Source organism: Peromyscus eremicus, chromosome 14, assembly GCF_949786415.1.
Source record: "Peromyscus eremicus chromosome 14, PerEre_H2_v1, whole genome shotgun sequence".
In the NCBI taxonomy this organism is placed as follows: domain Eukaryota; kingdom Metazoa; phylum Chordata; class Mammalia; order Rodentia; family Cricetidae; genus Peromyscus; species Peromyscus eremicus.
In genome coordinates, this window is record NC_081430.1 from 64,591,241 (window position 1) to 64,611,646 (window position 20,406).

At 44.5% G+C, this 20,406-nt stretch overlaps 1 protein-coding gene across 1 annotated transcript in view; it reads left to right on the forward strand.

The window, feature by feature from the left end:
* Rapgef5 (Rap guanine nucleotide exchange factor 5) overlaps nucleotides 1–19,345 on the forward strand; it is a 100,092-nt gene extending 80,747 nt beyond the window's left edge. The window contains exons 13-18 of the mRNA XM_059279578.1: nucleotides 1,160–1,250; nucleotides 4,041–4,091; nucleotides 5,409–5,496; nucleotides 10,124–10,188; nucleotides 14,935–14,989; nucleotides 18,167–19,345. Of these exons, the coding sequence (XP_059135561.1) occupies nucleotides 1,160–1,250; nucleotides 4,041–4,091; nucleotides 5,409–5,496; nucleotides 10,124–10,188; nucleotides 14,935–14,989; nucleotides 18,167–18,285 (469 nt within the window). The 3' untranslated portion in view covers nucleotides 18,286–19,345. The remainder of the gene's footprint in view (nucleotides 1–1,159; nucleotides 1,251–4,040; nucleotides 4,092–5,408; nucleotides 5,497–10,123; nucleotides 10,189–14,934; nucleotides 14,990–18,166) is intronic.
* Nucleotides 19,346–20,406: the final 1,061 nt, after the last annotated feature.

Here is a 20,406-nt window from a genome sequence, read left to right on the forward strand (position 1 = left end):
GAGCTGGTAGACGTGGTGCCTCAGTTTCCCAGCACTGTGAAGCTGAGGCCAGTCTGAGCTGTATAGTAGGTTCCGGTGCAGCCTGGGCTACATAATGAGGCTCTGTCTCAAAGCAAACAAAACTAAACAAATAAACAAGAAGTAAAAACACTTTTCACATTTATAGCTTTTGTACCATCCTGTCATAGCTGGAAGCCCAATGGAAAATATCACAATTAAGTGAAAAGTTTCATAACAAAGATTCCCGTTGTAGTATTCTGTGTAACAGGGAAGAATTGAAACTAACAAAGTCTACACTAGGAAAACTAAGTTAAAAAATTATGAAACGGGGCTGGAGAGATGGCTCAGTGGTTAAGAGCACTGACTGCTCTTCCAGAGGTCCTGAGTTCAATTCCCAGCAACCACATGGTGGCTCACAACCATCTGCAATTAGATCTGGTGCCCTCTTCTGGCCTGCAAAGACACATGCAGGCAGAACACTGTATACATAATAAATAAAATAAATCTTGAAAAAAAATTATGAAACGTTCTCTTTTTTAAGAGGCAGCCTGTATTTCTAGGGTGGCCTTGAACTCTCATTGTAGTAGAAGGTAATCTTCTTGGACTTCTGAATCCACTGTTCACCTCCCGTGCAGGGATTACAAAAGTGCTCCATTTTATTTTCTTGCTTTTATAAATGAAAAAATGTGGCGCAGTATACCATAATTTATGCCATATACTCAGATAGATGATAGATGATTGACAGAGAGATAGACAGACAGACAGATAGATAGACAGATAGATAGATAGTGTGGTGTCCATTTTGTTGATAGGAAAGAATGTTGTCTGGATGAATGAAAGCACTTAGACCTGTGAGGTGAGAGGGACGCATCAGCCAGATACACAAAAAGCACAGACTCGAAGCTGAGGAGAGCTGCAGAAACAGTCCATAGTGGATGCAGAGACGTGGGCATTTCAAAATACGATTACAGAAATCATAAATGTACACAAATGAGTGTTAGAGGGGGAGGGGTCCTCTGCAGTGTCGGGAAGGATTTTCTTGGGGACAGACAGTGACGGGTATGTGGCTGAAGCTGTGTCCCAGGAGTCTCAGAGCTTTGTCAGTGACTGCCCACTGTTTGAAAGAATGTTTTCTCAGTCCCCACTCCTTTATTCACAGCTGCAGAGCTCAGCAGAACCTGAACTCTTTCTTTGCTATCGTGATGGGTCTCAACACTGCCTCTGTCAGCCGGCTGTCCCAGACCTGGGAGGTGAGCCTGGGGCTTTCCACTGGGAGTTGGGGTGTGGGTGTGGGACAAAATGAAGCACTCCAGGGGGAACTTGTACTAGAAATAAGTAGATTTAAGTGGTTTAAATGAGACAAATTCTGCTTGACTAAAAGTATTTTTAGTAGGACCGTGACAGAGTGATAGGACCCATTTCTATTAAATGGTCTTTTAAATGATCTTTAATGTGGTTCTCTAAAATATCTGAAAAGGATTTTTAAAAAATTAAATGCTTTAAATTTCTCTTTGCTCTCCTCTGCATTCCCTGAAGGCAGCTCTAGCTCCATGCTGCCTAGTCATCCTCCAGTCTGGCCTGTGGAGCGAGGTGTGCACAGAGGTGAATGGAGTACTGGCCTGAGTGAGGGGGTGCACACACAGATGAAGTTAGGCTCCAGTGCCCCCCACTTACAGGCCTTGCATAGCTTTTCAAAATTGCCAAAGTAGTTTTTCATTCTAATTTTCTTAAAGAGGACTTTCTGTATGTAGAGAAAGCTTAAAGCTTCTGTAGATGGTGAAGGCTGCTTGGGTTATGAGTTGCAGGAGGCCAGTCTAGTTGACCCATAGCTCTGGACGGTGTGTGAGAAGAACCAAACCAGGAGAGCCAGAACCTAGCCAGGAGCATCAGGCTATCTCTCCTTGGGCCCCATCCCTGCTCTCCGTGGGCTTTTGTTCCCCTTGCTCTGCATCCCTGCTGACTGGCTCCCTCACTCTGTGTCCTGTTGCTCTCCCCCATCCGCTCTCTAACACTCCTGTCAGCCTCCTTTGGGCTGTAGCCTGTGTGGTCCACTGTGGTCTCCTTGGCCTGTCCTCGTCCGGCCACTGATTGTATCATTCTCCCTATGGATTGGCTCCTTTTGAGTCAGGAGCTGTGCCCAGTGGAATGCGCTTGTGCTGACCCAGGGGGTGGGGTAGTGCTCTCCTTCAAGGGGATCCAACAAAAAAAGAAAAAGAAAGAAAGACATGAAAGGGCTGCCCTCTCTGGTTAAACAAACAAGAACATTCAAGATTAAAGGAGATGGGAGACCATAGCCATGCTGATTAGAGCAACAGGAAGACAAATGTATAGCAAGGATCTTCACAGAATGGAATTTGAATTAAACCTCAAAAGAAACTTTGATTTGCAGAAGTAATTGAATTACATTTAAAAAGCTGAATCAGCATATTGACTACCTACTGTGGTCCACACCCTGGAGTCCACACACTGCCTTGATGCCACACAGAAGATGAATGCCAGAAAATGTGTGTGATAAAGGACCTTTTAAACCAGGTCTCACTGGCCCAGGGGGAAGTGAGTGGAGACACTCTTTCTGCAGACAGAGCAGCGGAGACTTCATAAGAAGCCTGGGCAGCAGGGCTTTGGAGGTTGAGGAAGGAGTTGCTGGTAGATGAGGCTGGGCATCCCAGCAGAGGTGACCACGGGGTCTCAGAGTCAAAGGAAAGTGATCATGTTATCAGATAAAGGAAAGAAGTAGGTTTGAGAAGAGTAATCAGAGGTCAGCAGATTTTTAAGTTGAACTGATGATATGGTCTCTATTGCAAAGACTTAACCCTGCCATTGTACTGCTCCAGCTATAGTTGATGAATGAACGATGTCCATGAGTGTGTTCTAGTCGAAGGTTATTTACAGAAATCATCTCTGGGCCAGATTTGGCTCATGGCTGATCTATGTCTAAACCAGTCTGGTTTTAAGCACATTGAGTTTGAGGTGCCACTGGGATATTCATGAGGATGTCCAACAGACTAGGATATGGCTCAAGGAAAGACTAGAAATTATTACAAAAGTCTGCATTTTATATTTTATTGATTGGGGAGCAGCCATTTCCAGGTAGATTAAACTACTTACTACAAAGAACTGAGTTAAGAGTCAAACTTATCACATTGAAAAATTAAGTTGTTGTAAACGTATTATCATTGTTTTGATTCAGTTTGAAAACGCAACCTCTCTGGAATATCTTGAACTTCATTGTTAATGTTAATAGCCGGAATCTGCTAAGCAGCAACTATGTATAGTTGTACATTTATTTCATGGGTTGTTGCTGAAGGCTGAGACCAGAGAAGGTGCAGATTCACACTAAACACACAGCTGGAAAGGGGCAGGGGCAGGGGCAGAATTCACAGAGCCTTGGTTAGGTCAGCTTTCTACGACAGGCCACTAAGGCAGTGTGAAAGGCTGTGTTTTCTCCTGCTCTTGTTAAAAGCAGTCTGGAACATTGCGAGGTCCCTTCTCATGGCCTGAATGTTCACCTGGGAGGACGGTGCCGACACACATTCTGTCATTTTATAAGCCTCCTGTTGCTCTTCAGATTCAGTGAGTCCATCCTCTAAAGTGCAAGCTGAATCACCTAAGGTTTTCACCATCTTGTTATCTGGTCTCTGTTGTGCATGCCTTGTTGCCATTTATATAGAAAACATCCCACCAACATTGTTATTTCCCACTTGGTCAGGCTATTAGAAGGATGAGCACATTCATCAGAGATGTAACACGGGACTGAAACCTGTGTTCACTAAATAACCACCAGTGTGTAGAATGTCTAGCCAGCTGGATTCCTTTGTCATGTGGCTGCCAAGATATTTTTAGCAACATGACTAACGATGGTCATGTTGAGGGGATGATGAAAAATTGCATAATGAGACGAAATCAAGGTAGAGCCCCAGGATAGGTATTTGTGTCATGAGTAAGCAGAACTCAATGCAATGTCCCATCGTGCCACTTCTCAGAACAGCTGCCTTCTATGACCTTTGTGATTGCTGACTGTGGTTTTGTTTTGTTTTAAGAAAATTCCTGGGAAGTTTAAGAAACTTTTCTCTGAACTTGAAAGCTTAACGGTAAGTAAACGGGACTTATTCTTCAAACTAATATTAGTGCTATTTCCTTCTGAGTTCAGGGTTCCACTTACTGTTCTTCATGATATCAATGCCTAAACTGATTGCTTGAATCTAAACATTACAGTTTTGAGCTGGGCGTGGTGATATAATCCTAGTGCTTTGGGAGGCTGAGGCAGGAAGATTGCAAGTTCCAGGCCAGCTTGGACTGTGAAATAAGACCCAGTCTTAAAAATAAATGATGCAATCGGCATGATAACTTGGAAGGGGGGAAAAAGGTCTCATGGGAAACCAACTCTAGACAAAGAACTATAGGCAACTAGAATATACTCAGAGTGGAGAAATAGTCTCCGGGGGAAGACCCATTTGGTTGGTTGTCCAGTACCAAGTGATCAGCCCTAAAGTCATATAGATGCAAGGAACATTATGCAGCTTGAGCAGGTTATATTTATATATTTGGGAATACACACACATATATAAGATGTTTTATACACACACACACACACACACACACACACATACACACACACACACACATTGAAGAAAAAGAGGCCATAAATTTGGGAGAGAACAAGGAGGCAGGTTCAAGAGAAGGGTTGGATGGAGGAAAGGAAAGAAAGATAAAATTTCAGAATTTTTTTAATTTAAAAATTTAAGGCTAAATAATAGATGGTAAGTAGGTAGGTAGGTGGATAGATGATAGATAAACAAATAGATGGTAGATGTAGGTAAGCAATGAAGCATAATATCCACTGATGCTGCCTCCTCTCCCTGTGAAATCCACATGATTTTTTCACAAGGCATTTTCCGTTTCACAACATGAAAGTGGTTGATATAAATTTGGTGAGTAATTAGTGTGCTCTGCATTAATCTTTCCTCCGTTACTTATTGCTTCTTAGGTTTACATATAAGGTCTGTGGCTTGTTTTAGCATTTGGCGTGGTCTTTGTGTTCCAAGGGCAGTTTCTCTTTGCCATGCACTTTAACAAAAGACTTGGAGGTTACCTCATGATAGAAATTATGCAGAGGAAACGGCACTTGAAGACCCTATTTGAGGAAAATGATAGGGCAATCAGGAGGTGCAGGTCTCTTTTACAGTCGTCTCCCATTATTGTAAACCAATAACTTGAATTCCACACATTGCCTAGATTTCCTCCCCTAATTAGTGGGTTTATTCTCCAAGGAAACCTTTATCCACCTCATTCTCAGGAAGAACCTATCTATATCTAATCATGTTCAAATTGTACAGCAGATGTAGATTGAGCATTGCTTCTATAGTGCATTGATTTTTCTTTCTCTGTGTGATCTGCTTTGTTGGCAGGATCCTTCCCTAAACCACAAAGCCTACAGGGATGCATTCAAAAAGATGAAGCCACCAAAAATCCCTTTCATGCCCTTATTGCTTAAAGGTAATGATTTCCTATCTGTTATGGTGTGCAATGTCATCTTCCAGAAATGTCTCCTTCTAACTACAGCAGAAAAAAAAAATGGGACTCTCAGTTAATATCTTATAATAGCCTCAGCTTTTATACCTCTATATTTGCATGGAATTGTTTTTCAAATACCCAGTTGTTTTTTAAATGTCTAGAATGTATATTGTACTTGAATAGTGTCAAAGCATTGTCTCTAGAAACTTGTGTGTTTATACTGCTTTGTTACTAAGCCCTGTATTATTTTCTTTAATACCATGACATACTTAAACAAGAATAAGGCTAGCATACAGAGCCCAAAGGGCTAGCAGTGTCTGTTTACATCCGAGTTTCAGAGACAGCAGTGCATAGTGTACTGATGTGTGAGAAATCCTGTCATTCGACAGAAGCTATGCAGCACATGAAAATTGGTAGAGTGTTTTTTTCTGTCTCCAAGAAGTGGAATCTAGCTGGGAAGGTATCTGACAGCCCATTTACCACTGAGCTCTCTTCTGTAGCACACACACAGTTCATGTGAAACATGCCAGTTAGACTTGCTGACGTCTCAGTGATCTGTCAGACAGGGCATCAGTGGGAGGGAAGGCTACTGAATCTGGCCTGAACTCCTGACCTTCTGTGTACCCCAGGGAAAGGGAATTGGGGGAAAATGTTCCTTGGCTACATTTTAATTGTTCCAAGGGGTTTTGTAGAAAGACACCTTCATCCGACCTCTGCCTCTCAGAGATGATGTCTACAGAATCAGGTTCCTTTGGCTGGCCTCATAAATGACTCCAGAAGGGAGTTGCATTGCTGACTGACATGGCCTGGCCATCCTCCCCAACTCCTCTCACTTCCATCCCAGCTGACAGTTAAGCTGGCATTCCCTCTTATGCCTGTCCTGGAGGACTACTGTGTCTGTGCCTCTCTAGAGACACACATTAGTCTTCCTCGATTGCTGTGAAACAAGGAACTGGTGTTAGGACAATGGAGGGGTGCAGGACATAATTTGTGCAGGCTAAGGAATCTTTTCAAAACAAGTGAGTAAAGGAGAGTAAGGAGAGACTGAAATAACAAAATTATAGTTTAAAGGTTTATTTGCTTTCTTTTTGTACTTACCTGTGTTAGGATACATTTATGCAGGCTCATAGATACTGTTGCAAAGTGCAGTACCTTCAGCTGGAGGGCGAGTGGTGGCAGGTGGAAAGCAATTCTTGAAATTGTTTAAACACAAATGGAAACAGTAGAGAATGAGCAAATGTGTGGGAAAGGAATTGATTTGGATGAGAAAAACCAGAAACAATAAATGCTTGCAAGGCACTGTCTTCCATTAAGTGTCCTTTAAACTTAGAAAGAAGCGATCCTGTCCCTTAGTGCTTCAGAAACCTCATGCAGTTGAGACACTCACTCACCTGAGCATGCATGCCGCCTTCTGCTCCGATGAGTTTAGACCGTTTGGCGGCGGCAAAACAAATTTGCTTCTTTTCTGTTGAAACTACATTCACTCATTCCAGAAGAAGCAGTAGAAACCTTTTTGAGTTTAAATAAGCACTTATTTTTTTTCTTTTATCAGTATTATTATCTTTTACTTAAAGCTTTCATTCTTATCTGGAATAATTTCCAAAGAAAAATAAGATGATGGTTGAGGGTGTAGCTCAGCTGGTAGAGTGCCAGCCTCAAGTGCAGGAGACATTCAGTCCTCAGCTCTGCATAAACCAGCCATGGTGGTACAGGTCTAAGATCCCAGCCCTCCAGAGACGGTAGCCAGATAGATCAAGAGTTTAAGGTCATCCTCAACTATAGGCCCAGTTAGAGACCATCCTGGCTACATGAAACTCCATCTTTAAAAAGAAAGGAAAAATACAAAAATGTGTATCATGGCTACTAGTGGACACTTTAGAAATAAACCACTTTAATTCTTAGACATTGTAACTGAATAATTATTTGAACTATTTTAGAGTAACTAGCTTTAGTGACAACTCTTGCTCTCGCTTCTGTACCTTCTAATTCAAGATGCTTTCATTAGAAAATGGGGAAGAGAGGCTGAACTCAGGGTCTGTGTGTGCAGGAAGGGTTAGACCTCCCATGGTTCCTGTGGTAAGTAGTAGCTCCCAGTGAGAAACCCTCAGGTGTGAAGCCTTTCTTCTCCTCGGGCCAGCCTCTGTCCCCTCGCCACTCTTCAGCTTTCTGTTCACCAGTCCCTTCTGTACTCCAGCTTTCTGCAGCTCACACTAGCATGAGACATACATGTGCACGTACTCATACACACACACACTCATACTCTCTCACACTCACACATTCACACATATTCACATTCACTCATACTCTCTTACACATTCACACACTCATACTCTCACACTCACACACACATGCACTCACACACACTTATACACATACACACTCACACATGCACTCACACTCACTCATACTCACACTCACACATATACACACACACGCACTCACACACTCACACATATACAAACTCACACATGCACTCACACACACTCATACACACTCACAAACATACACTACACACATGCACTTTTACACTCACACACACTCATACTCACACACTCACACATACACTCAGACACACGTGCACTCTCACACACTCACACATATACACACTCACACTTACACACACATGCACTCACACACACATGCACTCACACACATGCACGCACACACACACTCACACTCCTGAGTAGAGCACCTATCCTACCTGCTGCCTTCAACAAGCCCTGAGAGCCTATGGGGAGAGCTGAGGTCAAGTGGGAAGACATTCAGGAAAGGATGTGGGAGACAACTTACAAGTTGCAGAGGTGACAGGTGTGGCAGAAGCCCAGCAGGTGGACTCTAACCGGAAGTGAGAGACCTAAGTCTTTCCATAGCCTGACGCCCATGTCTGAAGGACCCTGCCCTCCCTACCACTGATTCCCGGCTCTGCCAATGGCATCAGCATGATTTAGCTGTGACTGTCTCTTGAGCCCTTGTTTCTCTGCATGCTTACTTCCTGCAGCCGCCTTAGAAAGCCTTCGTGAGACTAAGTGGGTCAATTCATGTAAAAACCTGAAGCTGTGCCTGATAATATTGTCACTGGCCGTCGCCATCCTTAGGAGCATGGGGTGGGGGTAGGGGGCACCAGCCACTGAAAGGAACCCGTGAGGCCAAGCTCCTAGGCTGTGTTTCATAGTGGCTAAGTGAATGCAGAGTAGTGTTTGCTGTATACAAAATGTAAACGCGAACTTCGCGAGCTACTCTTTTTGAAATCTTGTGTTGTGGGAATTTCTGAAGGCGAAACCATGAAAATTAGTAAGCTATTGTGTAATGAATTGTGAATGGTTCTGTGAGCGGCTGTTTATAGAAGTCTACAAAGGATGAAAAGCTCATGTCACTATAGCAAGCCATACTGCATGCAGGGACACCTTGGGGACAGGTGTGTCTCAGTGTGTGCTGCCTTCCAGGGGCCCTGGGAGCACAAGCTCACAGTGTTGCAGTCAGGTTTCGGCAACACCTGTTTCAACAGCTTCGACTGGGTCTGTTGTTAGTGACAGCAGGAGTATTTACTGTTCTTTAAGTTGAATAATTCGTACTGCAGTCCTTGGCTGTGAAGATGCTAAGGTTCCATTATGCACTGTCTCATCCATTTTTGTAGGCCAGAAATCCCCAGAGCCTCAGATGCTAGCTTAATATGTCTCGTTCCCAAATCTTTACCTCTTGAAGAGTCACTCTTTCAGACGAAAGGAGGTCTCTCTTTTAGCATCCTCAGCCACATCTTTGAGACAGTGGGAAGACCCAAGCCCTCACCACTAAACACAGGCCCAGCCACTGAACTGGACCCCAGCACCTTGGTCACTTAAAACCTAGTGAATCTCAGCCAGGCGGTGGTGGCGCATGCCTTTAATCCCAGTACTTGGGAGGCAGAGGCAGGCGGATCTTTGTGAGTTCGAGGCCAGCCTGGGCTACCAAGTGAGTTCCAGGAAAGGCGCAAAGCTACACAGAGAAACCCTGTCTCGAAAAACCAAAAAAAAAAAAAAAACCCTAGTAAATCTCAAACCAGATTTAATTTTCCCTTTTTCCAAAAAGCAACCCTTCCTTCTGCTGCCTTTCCTGTTTAATCTTCCTAGCGATGCTGTCTCTCTCCCAGTCACATCACTTCTGATACACAGGCTTTGGAAACCAAACTTTTTAATTTCTTCATGTTTTTAATGTAAACTTGGAAATCTGAATCTAAACTGTTTTAACTAAAGAAAGTCCCATTTACACTGGCTAAACAAGGTTTTATGCAAATATATAAATATTAAATCCCTGTTGCTTATGAATATTTATTTATTTTCTGCTCAGTCTTTTGACCTGAAAAACATAATGGATCAATTAAATTACAAAATTGCATCAGCTGATATCACGCAAGTTAAAATCAACTCTTCACTGTAAATGCCAAGTATTTCAAGAAGGCTATGCTGCCCCCTAAACTTATTGTTGTACAGGGTTAGTTTCAAGTCACCTTGTCAAATATGTGGCGTAATTCCAAAATGCTTAAGAAAAAAAATCATAAATTGCCTTATTTCTAAACGTTTGTTGTTTCAGGATCTCTTCCTAATAGTATATTTATCTTGTTTTTAACTTGCAGATGTAACGTTTATTCATGAAGGAAATAAAACATTCTTGGATAATCTTGTCAACTTCGAAAAGCTGGTATGTAAACTTCATTGCTTCTCCTTTTTCCTCTCTGTAAGGGAAATGCATGCTTGTCTTTCCTGCTCCAGGAAGCAAACGGTCTGGGTACCTTTTCTCTGCTGTGCACAGAGTGACCTCAGGGTCTCTGCTGCGTGTGTAACGATGTCATCACTAGGCTGGCAAGACTTTGAGAATCTGCCTTTTATTCTTTTAAGTAGTATCTCGTTAGCTTAGCACCGGTGACTGGGTAAACAGTATGGAACCAGGTATAAAGGCATGAAGGTGCTGTCAGGAGCAGTTCCCACAGGAGAGCTCAGTGTCTGCATAAGCATGCCAGGATGCCCCAGGGTAAACCACTTTAAGTCAGTGAGCAAGAAAGTCATCCCAGATAGCTGTGTCTGTCTGTTAGAACCCCAAGCTTGGATATGCACCTGAGATTCATGGGTTCTACAGGTGAGGGGAAAGGCTGCCTCCTTATTGGCCTCTGCTGCAGGACCTCCCTGCTGATGGATGCAGGGACCTGGTCAGGCCTCTTGTGTACGAACATTCCTGGGAGGTTTCTCCCTAACCACCCTTTCAGGACAGTCACAGTTTATCCTCGGTGGGCCCCTCAACCCTTCTACCCTTGCACCACAAAGAAGCTATCTACAGAGCTGAGTGGGCCTGAGGGGGGACCCCATAGCAGTGCCCCACACTCAGCCTAGTGACCAGAGGAAGGCATTTTTCTGACAGATGACCTTTAGTGTCATAGATGAAATGTTACATCATGGTCAAAGGTGATCCCAGCACTCCTCTCTAGGGATCCTCCTGACCTTTGAGTGGCCTTTTCAGTGATGACAGTGGATTTGCATGAGCTCTTTCAGGAACCATCCCTATGAGACTGGAGTCAGGCTTCAGAGAAGGTCAGTTGAGGCTGAGGCCCCAGACCAAATCCCGTACGAACTGTTTAAAGAGCATTCAGACTGAAGTCTCCAAATGGTGTCTGGTGTCTGACCTTGCCTTCTTATCTCTCCGTTCTAGTCACAAGGCCCCCAGGACACACAGGGGCTGAGGCACACAGGAAGAGTGAAGTTAGCTCCTTCACCCAACACCCCAGACCCGAACTACCAGACTCTCTCAAAGATAGACATCCTCCAGCCTCGCTCCGTAGTAGCCCTTAGCAACTCGGAAGATGACGGCTTTGGGACAGTTATTTGGGGAGTTGAGATGCAGATGTGTTTTGTTTCAAGTCTCTTTCTTTCTTTCTGCCCCAAATATTTTAGAATCAGAGCTCAGTTGTTTCACATGCTACGGTGAAACCAACATGGCCAGCAGTGGGAATGTGGAGGGATTTTCATCTTGTTTTGTATTGTTCTGTGATTCCCTGAGGACCCCAGCTTGCCCCTTAGCAACCAAAGTCTCAGTCACTAGAATTCTTAGCCTAAGCAAGTTCATCTCTATCTGGTATTTATGAATGGTCACAGGGATATGAAGCTGTTGGTCAGAACTTACTTTGCCTCCTGTCCAATATGTCCAATATGTTTCAAATCACCAGAAGAGCGTTGTAGGGCATGTGTGAAGATCTGGGATGTACCATGTCACCTGGCCTGGAAGTCTTTGTGGGTCTGAGGTGTTTTCCCCTCTGACCCTGTGGGGATGTAGGAAGGCCATTGCACTCCTTAAAAACGGTTACCTCTTCAGAGCAGACTGGGAGTTGACCTTCACCCTAAGGCGAACAGTGGCTTGGCTCCATTCCTTGTGCTCTTTCTCCTCAGATAACGTCACAGCATGAAAGAACAGTTCCAAACAGGCTCAAACAGAAAGAGCCATGAGAGGCTTCAAGCTCTTTCCACCCTCTCCCTTTCTTCATTGTCTGTGGTCTTTTCTTTCCCCCAGCAATTCAGTGGAGCTCAACAGTAGGCTGACACAAGGTATAAATATTGACTCCACTATGTCCATAAGAACGTTTAAGAAAACAGCATGGAAGCTGAGCCTGAGTTTATAATCCCAGCACTCAGGAAACTGGGCTAGGAGGGTCAGCCTGAGGTACATAGTGAGTTCCAGGCCAGCCTAGGCTACAGGACAAGATGCTACCTCAAACAAGCAAACAAAATCCAGCAGGTCCTTGGCCATCAGACACCTACTGGCACATCATTCCTTGAATGTGTGCGTGCGTGCATGCGTGTGTGCAGTGTGTGTGTATGTGTGTCCTGGTCTATCACTTTCCACCCTTGAGAGAGGGTCTCTCCCTGAACCTGGAGCTAAGGTGGTGACCAGCAAGCCTCAGCCAGCCTCCTATCCTACTCCCTGTTCCCTGTGGTGCTGAGGTTACAGGCACATGCATAGCCATGGGAAGCTCTTTATGTGGGTTCTGGAGAGTTGAATTCAAGCCCTCATGCCTGCACTGCAAATGCTCTTGCTCACCGAGCCATTTCCCCAGGCCCTTGTGTATCATTTCTAAAGAGAGGAAACTACAGTAATGATGGCCTGGTCCTCAAACCACTTGAAATGCAAGTGGCTCTTCAAATTCAGCATGCCTTGAGTTGACCCTCCTTTGTGAAAAAGACAGATGAGATTAGAATTTTTTTTTTTTTCAGAAACACAAAAATCAATTTCATCTCATACTCAGGCCAGCGTTCCACTCAGGAGCTGGAACATCTTTGTAGAGACAGTATTCTTAGAGAGTGTCTCTTAGCAGAGGACAAGGTTTCATTGAAGCTAAAACAGGATCATCTTTCACAATAATAAACCAATGGGACCTAAGTGAATTAGCTGATGAGTAGCCAGTTCCTCACGGTGGATGTTAACTTCAGGCAGTCAGCAGATAATTCAGGGTGTTATCTTTATCTGGCTGACACAGGCCTGCACATTAAATCAGACCACATGCAGATCCAGAAGTGCTCATCAGGTGCAATAAGATCCCCATTGTTCCCTGGGCTAAGTTCCTTGCTGCCTCAGCAGCTCTAGATGTTTCCACCTCAAGCTATGAAATGTTGAAGGAGCAGAGGATTCTGTCCTTTTCTTTCATCCCCTGACATTACGAGCATGATCTTTGATGTGTCTGCCTCCCGTCCTGTCGGAAAACGCAGAGATGGGAATCAGGACTGCGATCTCGTGCTGCACACAGCACTGAGCCTTACGTCAGCCCAGCCTCTCAGTACTGCACAAATGTCACAGGATAGGGATCGGCGTGACGCCACAGACTGAAACAACGGAAAGTCTGTCCTGGGAATTGGGGTAGAATTTGGGGAAGGAAATGTAACAATGCATTCACACAGACGTGAGTCAGGTCTCATTTCCTCTTCAAATGCCGCCTGGCTGCCCCACTGAACTCTCTCCTATGGAGGAGAATTGAATGAGCCGAACAGTAGCCAGGATAATTTAATCAGACTGTTGAATCCTGATAGCGTTTCTGTCATCTCGTTGGATTTTAAGTGAGGACATTTTATTGTTAGCATTATTCTGTTAGCAATAACTCACTGTTTGTCATCTGTGGGTGCTCCTGTGACTGACCTGTGCAGGCAGGTTGTGAAGACGGTGCCTGGAGGACCAGATAATGAATTGGTGTTGATCCTTGGATAATGAGATATTTGGGTTTTGATTTGAAACCAAGTAAGGAGTTCCCGTCACTCTCCAGAGAATAGGATCTACTATGACAACATTGTTAGAATATTCTGGCATCTGTGTGGGAGGAACTATCCCTAGTGGAGGGTAGTTCTTCTAAAACACTAGGTTTCCCACCATTATGGAACAGTGAAAAATAGCAGAGTGAGCTAAAGGATTATTGTAGAGACACAGGTATGAGATGAAGAAATCTTGTCCAGGCCTGGTGGTGTAGGTCTGTGACACCAGCTACTCAGGAGGCTGAGGCAGTAAGATTGGGAGTTCTAAGCCAGCCTGGGCAAGCAGGTGAGACACTCTCTAGAAATCTTAAAAATAAAAAAAAAAGTCTGGGACTGTGGTAGCTCAGTGGTAGAACACTTACCTGATATGCACAAGGCCTAAGCATGGTCTCCTCTTCCAAAAGCTGTGCATTTCAGATAACGTTAGTCTGGAGATCAGTGAGGAACTAAAGGAAAGAAATCAAATTAGAATACTAAAGACAGTAAGGAAATATAAGTGAGAAACAAAATGGCCTTTGTAAAAATGCTGATGTAGACACTCTTCTTCCACGAGTCCTTCAGGTCCCACCACTGTTTGAGCCCTTGAATGCACAAACTCTCTGCCTCCATTCAGGACATGCATGGGAGCCATAGATGAGGCTCAATTAGTGGAGTTGCCAGCTGAGCATTCAGGAGTCCCTGGGTTTGATCCCCAGCCCTGTAACTGGGGCAGTGGCACACACGTGAGCCTGTGTCCTGAGTATGCAGAGTCTTCTGGTGGTGCCTGATTAGGAGGAAGGTAAAAGTCCCAGCGGTGACAGTAACTCAGAGTCAGTGTATGCTGTACTCCTCAGAAGGGAGGCCTCAACAAGGCTTCATGAAGAGAAGGCAACACCTCACCTTCAAGGAACTCACAAGCAAATGTGGACAGGAAGTTGGGGGCAGTAAAGATAGCATGTTCTCCTGTGGTTCAGCACATCTCCACTATCTGGGAGCCACTATTTTTGCTGACGCAAACTCTATACTCTTGAATAATCCAAGATTAACATAATCAATTAAAATTGTGTCCAGCTCCAAGCTGAACTCTTCGCTTTTTACCCAAAGCGCTAGGCTGCCGTCTGTCCCTGCAGGTGTTGCTGCCTCAGTGGTCCTTCATTGCCGTACTCTCCCCTCTGTCTTTCAGCACATGATTGCAGACACTGTCCGAACCCTGAGACACTGCAGAAGTAACCAGTTTGGTGAGTAATTGAAATTGGGGTGGAATGCATACTGACTTCTCAGTGATACTGACTGTGGCCATTCAAGAAATACTTAATGACCCTAAATTCAAACAAATTATGAAGTATATGTATCAATGTGCGTGCTTTATTTATATTCTAGGTTTTTATTGTGCTCCCTCACTGCATCTTTGGAATGTAGAGTAAGACAAGATGTGGCAGATCATTGCCCCCTTGTGCAAGCAATCAGACAGACAGAAGTTCACCCACCCACCCCATCCCCTTCTCCGTTTTGCTTGCCCAGCCCCTCAGATTTACTGATGAGTTTAGCAGCATGGCCCTGCCTCTAGCCTCCTTGCTAGGAGACCTTCCTGGAATAGATCTGTGGTTTATTAGGGCGCCTGAAGTAGCCTTCCACTGTTTTTCTTCTCTTCAACCCAAACTTCCTATCAGTTGAAAAAGTTTTTGGTTTTTTTCCTGAGCACTTTTGTAGAATCTTTCCTGAGACTATATATGCAGGATTTTTTTTTTCCATTTTGAATCTCAGTCATATCTACCCTGTGTTTCAATGGTGTTAGTGTTTTGCAAGAAGGAAGGAAATTATCTTGACAAAGTGGCAGGAGCTTTTACCTGGACAGCAGGATCCTGCCCATCCTAGTGAGCAGGCATCCTTTTTTTATTATTATTATTTTATTAAGAGATTTTCTATTCATTTTACATACCAACCACAGATTCCCCTGTCCTCCTTCCTCCTGCCCCCCAGCATTCTCCCCCAACCCACCCCCCTTTCCCGCCTCCTCCAAGGCAAGGTCTCCCATGGGGAGTCAGGAGAGCCTGGTATATTCAGTTAAGGCAGGTCCAAGCCCCTCCTCCCGTGAGCAGACGTCCTTAACCCTTTGGTGCAGAACCCAGAGCCAAGGCTAAGAGAGGCTAATTCATGCAGTCCTGGCTTCTTTCCCAGCCCATTACTTTGACCTGTGCTGATTCTACAGGTAGAAATAGTAATTTTAAAAGAGAGAGAGAGAGAGAGCCAGGTGGTGGTTGCACACCCCTTTAATCCCAGCACTTGGGAGGCAGAGGCAGACAGATCTCTGTGAGTTAGAGGCCAGCCTGGTCTATGGAGCTAGTTCCAGGACAGCCAGGGCAGTTACACAGAGAAACTCTGGAGAGAAGCAGGGGGTGGGGGTGGGGGGTGGAGAGCTGGAGAAATGCCTTTGGAAGTTAAGAACACACGCTGCTCTTGCAGAGGACCATGGTTCAGTTCCCAACACCCACACGGTAATTCACACCCATCTGTAACTCCAGGTCAAGGGATTTGACACCTCCTGATGTCTGAGGGCTCAGGCATGCACACATATACATGAAATAAAATAAATACAGTTCAATGATTATAAATCACAGATGGGCAACCCGGTGGGAGTATACTTTACGTAATATATCTTCATTGCAGTTTGTTTCAAAAATATCGCATATATAGAGAATCAGAGCCCACCACCACCGCCAAAGAAAGTACTCCTAACTATTTGGTATGCATTCTTCAAATGCTTTTTCTATAGTGTACTGCTCATGGACGTTACTATAGTGGATAGTATCCCCCAGCAAAGCCAACTAGGAACTGAACCTCCTATATGTGTTATGAAGTAGAGAAGGAGAATTATAAAATACAGAACCTGATTTTCTAAATATTCAATTCAGTGGATACTACTTGAAATGCACTTCTATAAGTTTTCATTAAGTCCATGAGCACAGTGCAGTCATAATAGAGTGGCACTGTTACCACAAAGGTCCTTCAGATGCCCAGTGCACGTTCACATTTCTTCCATTGGCCTTTGCTTCCAAAGTGATCACCAAATACTCAGCTAAAACTACCAGTCTGATTTATCAAAAAACAGTTTTTGTGTATTCCCAGTATGGGCAAGAGGGTCATGCTGGCTTGGCTGACCAGGCTTGAACCTCCCACTCACCAGAGGACTCTGCATAGCCCAAAGCAAAGGCAAAACTTAGCTGTCAGGTGTGTGTTCTTAAAATTAGGCTGTGACTACATTATCTGACCTCCTTTTAACAATTTCTTTCTATGAGCCTCATTAACCAATGCTAATATGTGGGATAAGGTAAGAAAACATCACTCAAAACAGTTATGAACTATGGAGTGCCATGCAAGGGTCAGCATGATTGCTGGGACTGTTCATCGGGACATCTTTTGAATGCTTGCTATTGACAAATTTATCTGTACAGCTGGCCAGCGTTTACCAAACTAAAAGCGATCTCCCAATGTCTTCCAGAAAGACATTCCAGAATTATAGCTTACCAGTCACAGTTGCAATGCTGAACTTCCAGTGTTTATTTGCTGAGGCCAGGAAGTCCAAGAATTAGAAGCTGTCTATGGCGGACAGCTCAAATTATTTTCTTACCAGACATATTCTTCATGGGAGAGAGGGAAACTGTTTTTCCCAGAAGTGCTGTAGTACATGCTCCTTTTCTGAGCTCGCATCCTCTGAGACTCACCGTGGCTCTGTCAGTCAGTTCTCCTCTTCCCTAATGTGGGTTCTTTTCTGTTTCTCTTTTCCTGTGGTATTGGGCTTGCCCCCATTGTCCATGCACCTTACCTCAGGATCCTTATGAGAGCTGTCCCTGGAGTGCATCCACATAGTCACAGCTCACTGAAGCCTCTCTTGTGGCCTCTTTGGATTGCCTTATCCTCCTGGGTACTCTTTAGCCCGTGCATACATTTTGTGAGCCCACTTTTCCTGTACTTGTTCCTGAGGTTCTATTCTGTGGACACCAAAAAAGTGTACAGAAATCTAAAATAGAAAGAAATAAAGCTGAATAAATAATTGAGTAAGCTTTTGTGTTCAGATGCTCATTCCTAACAATTCCAAGATGAGATATACAAACTACAGACCAATGCTTGGGAGTCTGTGCTCAGGAACCACTGGGACCTGGTTTTGCATCCTAGCTATGGCATTTACTGGCTGCCTGCTGAGTTTCCTCATCTGTAAAGGACTTCTAAATAGTCTGTTAGGTATGGATGCCTTGCCAGTCAGCCTGCTTGATCTGAGCTGAAGTCGTTCATCTCTGGGGACAAGGATGCTGCTTCTAGAACTAGCCTACTCTCAACCCTTTGTGTGGGGTTTACTGCACAAAAGTAACGCCACTGCTCCCATGACGTTGATTGTTCATTTTCCCTCTAAAAACTAGGAAGTGACATGTCTCCAAAGGAGCAGCAAGAGCTGAAGTCCTATGTCAACCACCTGTATGTCATCGACAGCCAGCAGGCCCTGTTCGAGCTCTCTCACAGGCTGGAGCCCCGGGCCTGAGCCATGCCATTCTGCCCTGTGACTGCAGCACGTAGAGCGAAGGAAAGGTCTCCGGTCAGCATGTTGCTTCCTGTGAGAAAAGAGGTTGCTGAGTTTTATCAGCATACCATGAGACAAGTGTGGGAAAGCCAGCCAAAGCAAGTTTGGGAAGTGACGTCATCCACTAGAGGCAGGAGAGTGCCCCCCTCCACCTCTGCTGTCAGTGAGAAGACAAAAGGAATCAGAGCATCCTTGGAACAGGGTTTTTCTTATGCTGGTGATTTCAATCCAGTCCAAGTCTCAGCTTATGGTGTGGCAGCATTAAGAGAAAACATGTCTTGATATACAGCAGCCAGGTTGTTGGTTTTTTTCCAGTAAGATTGTGTGTATAGCAGGAAGGACTGTCACTCTGCCTGTACCACTTGACTGCCTGTGGGCCATTAAGAGACTGAGACATCTCCAGTGAGAGCATCTCCAGAGGGCCCAGGAGGAGAGGCTTCTACAGCTAGAAACTGGACATAACCTTGGCAGGCATGGCCTGCTGTGCAAATAAGAAATGCCTGGCACACACTTCTTTGCTTCCACAATCATTTACCAGTGTATGTGCAGATGAAACTAGCTTCTGTACCACTGATGTACTCCTGTAAGCAAGGCAGACTGAGTTTCTCATCCCATAAGGAACTGGGCAGCGTTCAGTTTCTGGGAACTTTCTTTACATATATTTTTGTTGTTGTTGTCGTTGAGTGCAACATGATTTTCAGAAAACCTGGGCCCGGATGGTGGGTGCTCAGTGTCCACTTACTGAGATCACAGAATTGCCAGCTTCTGCATTCTTGTGCCTGATGCAGCCTTGGTGTTTGCAGAACTCCACCAGGCTCCCTGCCCACAGGATGCAGAATGTCAGCCCATGAGGGAGCAGGAGTGAAGCGGAGTATATATCGCTTAGCAGTTGGGCTTACCAGTCTTTCAGTGATTGAAAGGTACCCAGAAATGCCTAAAATCTGACTTAACTGGAGAGTTGGAACCCCACAGTCCACTTCCCAAGTAAAGCCAGAGCCTCTCTGCAATTTGCCTTTTTCCTTTATATATATATATATATATATATATATATATATATATATATATATATATATATTTTTTTTTTTTTTTTTTTTTTTTTTTTTTTTTTACAAATCGGGCCTCATATACCAAATAACACCTTTTGGAATTCTCAAGGACTGGTTAGGGGATTTCCCTGAATCCTCAAGTAAGCAAAGAGCTTGTGGTTAAAACAAGCCTGCTGTCCCAATAGCTCTTCACTATGTGCAAGCCCCCATCTGATGTATTAGGTGTATGCATTTCAATCCTGAGTATGGGTATGTTCCTCACACCCTTGAGGGACTGGCTGGTGAGTGTCCACACAGACCTGCTTCCTACTCTCTTCAGCACCATCATCTGAGGTATGCCCCTTGCCTCCTGACTCCTTGAGAGCCACGCTGTTTCCTGGTCTTGGGACCACAATGAGCCTGAGATACTGCTAGAAGGAACTATATGGAAAAATTTTTGGTAGAGCTTTCAAAGAGGTTGCATCTGATCCAGCGTGTAAAATTTCAGTCCTAGAAACTTATGGGACGTTGTGGAAACACTCCAGCTAGGACTGGTTCCCTGAGAAAATGTTTCACAGGCCTGAGAGCCAGCAGATGAGAGCAGAGCCTCAGAACCAGGGAAAGCAGGCTTTCTTGGTGTGTGACCAAGCACAAGCACTCACAACGCCCTTGGCACTTTCTGAGAATGCCACAGACTTAGAGCACAAACACTTGTGTCTTTCCTCCAAGCTAGCAACCAGGATTGGGCTAGTGAAATCGTACCAGGCCATTTGATACTCTCTGTGTTCTAACCTAATGTATCAACATTAGTTCTACATTGCTCCAAGCAGAACCTTCCCTTCAGAACTCATTGTAGGTGGAGATCAGTTTGAGTAGAACTCATCTGTCTAGACGCCAGCTCAACTGGGCTGCACAAGCCATACCTGCATCATGCTTAGCATACTTAGAAAATCCTGTAGGACATGAGTGGGAACAGGCCGGGAGAGCCTGCTTTGCTTTTCCCAAAGCAAAAGTCAGGTGGGATTTGTTTTCCCATCCTGTCTCCTGAATATCTGAA